This window comes from Bidens hawaiensis, unplaced genomic scaffold (genome assembly GCF_021521415.1).
Source record: "Bidens hawaiensis isolate Kalapana, Puna unplaced genomic scaffold, B.hawaiensis_p1.1 tig00027138_1, whole genome shotgun sequence".
In the NCBI taxonomy this organism is placed as follows: domain Eukaryota; kingdom Viridiplantae; phylum Streptophyta; class Magnoliopsida; order Asterales; family Asteraceae; genus Bidens; species Bidens hawaiensis.
The window spans coordinates 255,093-261,120 of record NW_027494387.1 but is presented as its reverse complement, the minus strand read 5'-3'; the positions used below and the strand labels follow the sequence as shown (position 1 = coordinate 261,120).

Here is a 6,028-nt window from a genome sequence, read left to right as displayed (position 1 = left end):
ATGGCAAAGTTGCAGATGGTAGGGGGAATCACGAAGTTGAACCAGAGCAACTATAAACAATGGTCGACATGCATAAAATCGTATCTTCAAGGTCAAGATCTTTGGCAGGTAACGAACGGTACCGAGACGAGACAACCTGCAAACGATATTAACGGTAATATCGGGAAGTGGCAGGTGAAAGCGGGTCGGGCAATGTTTATTATCAAGACAACGGTGGATGATGATATTCTAGATCACATTCAAGATCTCGAATACCCAAAGCAAGCATGGGATACGCTAGAGACCTTATTCACGAAGAAGAACGATGCTCGATTGCAACTAGTCGAAGGTGAGTTGATGACGATTTCTCAAGGTGATCTTCCTATTTCACAATATTTTTGTAAAGTGAAGAATTTGTGTCGCGAGATTGGAGAACTCGATCCACAGTCTCGGGTTAGCGATGCTCGTATGAAGCGGATACTCATCCATGGTTTAAGGCCGGAGTATCGTAGTTTCGTTACCGCTATTCAAGGGTGGGCGACCCAACCGAGTATAACTGAGTTCGAGAATATTCTTGCCGGACAAGAAGCCTCGGCAAAACAGTTAGCCGGTGTGTCGATTAAAACCGAGAGCGAAGACTTGTATGTCGGAAGGAAGGAGAAGCATCGGTTCTACAACAATAAGATTCGTGATGGTGAGAAAGGCAAGGGTAAATATTGGGAGAATGAGAAACGTGACCGACCCGAGAAGAGATAATGGAACCGGAACGGTCGGGTTGACAACTTTGACGAAGATTCATTGGAGAAGAGAACCGAGACAAGGAATCAAGGTACCAACCAAAGCAGTTTCCTTTTAGGTGCCATAACTGTGGACAAAAAGGGCACATGGCAAAATATTGTCGGAAACCAATGGAGGAAGGTAATGCATTTGTTGTTAGAGAAGAAGAACCATGGGATGTGGAGGCTAATATGGCCGAGGTTCAAGGAAAATACACAGTTGATACCGAATTCAAACCGAATATGGTAGATGAATGGTTTGAAGTAGGCTCCTGTTGGTGGACAACTCAGGAAGTAGTGCCGGAGTCAAATCCGTTGAAGATAACCGTGGAATCATCTATTGTTATTTTGAATCTAGATGAGGAGGAAATTGTGGTTGAAAAAGAAAGTACGGTTGATCAAGACGTAACCGTGACAGTAACCGAACAAGACGAGAAAGAAACCGTGTTGAATGAAGTGCACGAGGAGGTAGTTCTGTCTCATGTTATGGGTTGTCAAGGTGGAGTAGAAAACGTTGAAGATCAACAAACCAACAAAGTTGATGTTGGAGTTTGCATGAGGTTCATGCATAGTTCCGGTGATCCGAATGAACGAATAAATAAAGGAGTTGAGTTCGAGAGGGAGCATGCATAAGTACCATGATAGTTGGTCATGAAGTTGAGAAAGCAAAAGTTGTTTCTTATCCGAAAGTTGGTAATGAAGTTCTAAACGGTGATAATCTTGACGCGAGTACAATTGTAACCGGGAAGAAAAAACCCGCAGGTAGGGTTATTGTGACATCTGACCCGATCCGACCCGACCCAGGTACCCGTTTCTCTGACCCGATCTCTTTATTTATACTTATACTTTACTTTTAATAATAATAATATATTTTCCTTCCCGCCTCTTTCTCTCTCTTTCTTTCCGCCGTCCCGTCCCTCTCCTTCTCTCTTTCCGCCTTCTTTTCCCTCTTGTCGCCGTCCCGCCCTTAAGCCTTGTTTCCCTCTTTTTCTTCTAACTCTTTTGTTCCTTCCCGCCTAAGGTTGTCTGCGCAGACCCCTTGCAAGGAAGCCTGCGTGAAGACCACCTGTTTCAGCGATACGCGAGACGAACTCTTCTCGCAGCGCGCTAAGAATTGTAATTCTTCTCGCAGCGCGCTAAGAACGGTAGTTCTTCCCGCGACGCGCTAAGGATTTGTAGTTCTTCTCGCAGCGCGCTAAGAATCGTAGTTCATCCCTCGACGCGCGAAGAATTATAGTTCTTCCCGCGGCGCGCTAGGAATTTTAGTTCCTCCCGCGGCGCGCTAAGAAATGTGATTCTTCCCGCGGCGCGCTTAGAAATGAAGTTCTTTCCGCGACGCGTTAAGGTTGGTTCTGTCTGCCTTCGCGCTCGCGCACTTTTGCCTTCGCGCTCCAGCCTTCTCGCGCTGAACCCTTTGAGTTTTCTTCTGTTTAATCTAGCCGTTGCTTTTGTGTTGTCTTATCTTTTGAGCTGTTGGCCTAATCTGCTTTATGTCTGAAAAGCCACTTTTGGCGCAGCATGCGCACCAACCCCATTGGTTGGCAGAAAAAGTGACTGACATTATCTTTTGAGATCTGCTTTTTCCATGCTTGACCAGAACCTTTATCTGACCCGCCCATGCTTTTTACTGTTCCCTGTCAGCCTTTTTCTCTTTTTCCCTGCTGCCATATCTTTTGATATCTTTTACTTGCTTTTGGATATCTTTTGTTATCTTTTGTTTTGTCTTGTTCTGTTTGTCTTGGAATCTTTTCCCCTTTTTCTGGATTCATGTCTCCTAGGGTTTCTCTATAAATAATAGTATTATTTTTCCTAACACTACACACACAAAACACTTAATCTCTCCTGTTCTCTTGCCCCTTGCTCTCTCTGCCGTCTTCCTCTCTGCCTCCGTCTTCCTCCCTGTTCTGCCCTGCTTTTCCGGTAATATATATATATTATATATAATAATTTACTTATTAATTATGCTAACTTATAATCAAGACTTAAACCAATCATTAAAACAATAATCTTATTTATAGGTTAACTTGTGCTTGTTTAAAGTTGGTTCTTGCTTTATCTTTCACCGCATCGTTTATCAAGTGAGTAATCTCGTACCTAATCCCTTTTTATATTTTTAATGTTTTGGGATGTTCATGTGTTCGTACAAACTTAGAGTCTTAAACTTGTTTATGAACTTTAGTCGCGCAGTATCCCATGTGTTGAGGACGTTTACTTGGCTGTTTATTTGTATGTGTGTATCATTAACCGCTTTGTTCGGCCTATTCCGAAGTTTTCATGGATCCATTAGATGAACACGGGAGACCTATCGTTTACGGTTTTCTTTGTTTACACTTGCACAGATGTTTTCTCGTTTTTGTGCTCAATTGGGAGCACGGATTGAACTATGAACTATGAGCTATGATCTATTTAGGATTGATCACAATCTGATTGCACCCTTGTTAAACACCAGACATACACGTGTTGCGCGCAGATTTATGATTATCTATGTATTGTATTAAACTTGATTTCTCACCAACACGCAAGTGTTTGACGTTTATTTTAACACATGTTCAGGTTTGCAGTAGCTGTTTTGGAGCTTGTGGACACATAGGAAGTTTCTTTATTTTGGACCTAGATTAAAATGTATCAAGACAAGTTATTGCTATTCGAATATTATGATTTATAATATATTGATTTATGATGATTTATGTTATCTTGTGTTTACCCTGCGCGTGCGCGAATGAATGTATTTATTAAATATTGACACCCAATAGTGTCACGAGTAATGAAACAATATGTGGCGCCCCGATGTATAATCCGCCTTTGGTCGGGGTGTTACAGATTGGTATCAGAGCCCGTTGACTTTAGGATAGGTGGTTAGACGTAACGGCCTAGAATACCTAAGAGTCCCTTCTCGCGCATGAGAGAAATCTCATGTTTGCGCGCTTATTGTTAATTACTCGTTATTTATGAATATGCTCGCGCTTGCGCAGTATATGATTTTATGATTTATTTCGCGATATTTCGACTTTTGCTGAATTTCGATTTTTATTGATTTTTCTTGCATATTCGTTTGTTGGGATTTGAAAATCCGAAAAGTCATGGTGATACATGAATAGTTGATTTTTAATTCCCATTTACGATTATGTTCTGAGGTTGGAGACTTGAAAAGTCATGGTGATACATGAATTGTCAACTTCCAATACTCATTTTCTTGTGTATTTTATATTGAAGATTGAAAAGTCATGGTGATACATGAATCGTCAATCTCCAATACTCGTTTGCTCGTATATTTTAAATTAGGAATTCGGAAAGTCATGGTGATACATGAATTGTCGATTCTTGATTCGAATTTGTTACCTTTATTAAGTCTGCATTTAGGGTCATTTATTTTACTTTAACTTTTGACAGTAACTGACTCCGCGAAACCAAGCTTTATAAGATTAAAACTTTGCGTTAAAACCAAGATATTAACTAAAATTAAAATTTTTATAGAATGCCTCCGCTATCTCGCCGATTTCAGAGAAGAGAAGCCTCGCGCATGCGTAGACAGCAACGTTCCCAGGAAATGGCCGCCGCGATAGCCCAAGCCTTGAGCCAAAACAATACCTCCAGTTATAACATTAAGTCCTTTAACGCGGGTAACCCTCCAAAGTTCACAGGTCTTGAAGGAGCCACCGTGATGCTCCAACGGCTCGAAAAGATTGAAAACACTTTCCTCCATACCCAATGCCCTCATGACAGACGAACCCTATATGCCTCCAGTGTCCTGGAATCCAGAGCGCTTACATGGTGGAATGGAGTAGCCCATGCGCGTGGCGCAGAAGCTGCTTCCAGCATACTCTGGGAGGAATTTAAGGATCTCTTGACGCGAGAATTCTGCCCTCCCAACGAAGTAAAGCGCCTGGAGGAAGAATTCTGGAACTTGAAGCAATACAGCGGTGAAGCGCGCGAGTACGCGACGCGCTTCCATGAACTAAGTTTGCTTGTCCCTCACCTTGTTACCCCTTCACGCCGAGCCATAGAGAAATTCCTTGGGGGTCTCCCCATAGAAATTCAAGATTCTGTATGGGCCAGAAACCCAGTAACCCTCTCTGACGCCATCGAGTTGGCCGCTGTGCTCAGCGACAACCATGTCAGAGCAGGAACCCTGTTCCTGCGGGGAACAGAAAAGACCAAACTCACCAAGACTGTTCCTGAACCAACAGAAACCAAACCAGAACCCTCAAACCGTAACAACCTCAAGCGCAGGCGCAAAGCCTATGCGCTTACCAACCCGCCCATTGTCCAGCAACCCATCTACCAACCTCCAGTTTACGCGCCTAACCCACTGTCAACCTACCCAACACCTCCTGTAGTCCATAACTATGCCTTAACCAATCCCGCACTCCCTGCCCCGCCACTTAAGAAACCTTACACAGGAAATCAACCCTTTTGCCCAACCTGTAGACTTCACCACCCAACCCAAACCCTGTGTCGACAATGTAACCGATGTGGCCGCGTTGGTCACTCTGCCGAGTTCTGTAGAGTCCCTCTCGCCAATCCAATTGCGCCAACACCACCAGTCTACCCGCAGAACCCACAACCAACCTACCAAAACCCACGACCCAGAACGTGCTTTAACTGCGGCGATCCCAGTCATTTCCGGAACGCGTGCCCGAGACTACAAGTTCAGATTACGCAGGCGAATCCGGTGAACCAGATTTCAAACCAAGTAACGCGTGGACGAGCTTTTAACATAACCGCGCACCAAGCGCAAGCGAATAATGACGTAGTTAATGGTACATTTTTGCTTAACGGATTTTATGCTTCTGTACTTTTTGATACTGGCGCCGATGGAAGTTTTATTTCTCGCGCGTTTGAGCAGAAGCTTGCGCGACCGCGCAGCGATTTAAAAGAAGATTTTTCAGTTGAATTGGCTAATGGTGAAATTATTTTAATTAACTCAGTGATTAAAGATTGTACGCTTAACCTTAACGAAAACGATTTTCTGATCGACCTCATCCCCATGCCTCTTGGAAGCTTTGATGTTATTATTGGTATGGACTGGCTTTCGCATAATCGCGCCGAAGTTATTTGCGCCAAGAAGATGATTCGCATACCTCGAGAAAATGGTGATCTTCATATTTACGGCGAAAAACCCTCCAGTGGTCTTAAGCTTATGTCTTGCGCCGAAGCCCAAAGACTCATGCGGAAAAGGTGTATTGCATTCCTAGCCCATGTGGTTAAACCTGCTGAAGAAAAGAAGCTTCGCGATATCCCTGTTGTGCGTGATTTCCCTGAAGTTTTTCCTG

General features: G+C 43.5%; 1 protein-coding gene across 1 annotated transcript; it reads left to right on the top strand.

The window, feature by feature from the left end:
• On the top strand, positions 1-735 carry LOC143574900 (uncharacterized). The gene has a single exon (XM_077059405.1). The coding sequence runs from the start codon at positions 1-3 to the stop codon at positions 733-735; it is 735 nt and encodes a 244-aa protein (XP_076915520.1).
• The last annotated feature ends 5,293 nt before the right edge of the window (positions 736-6,028 follow it).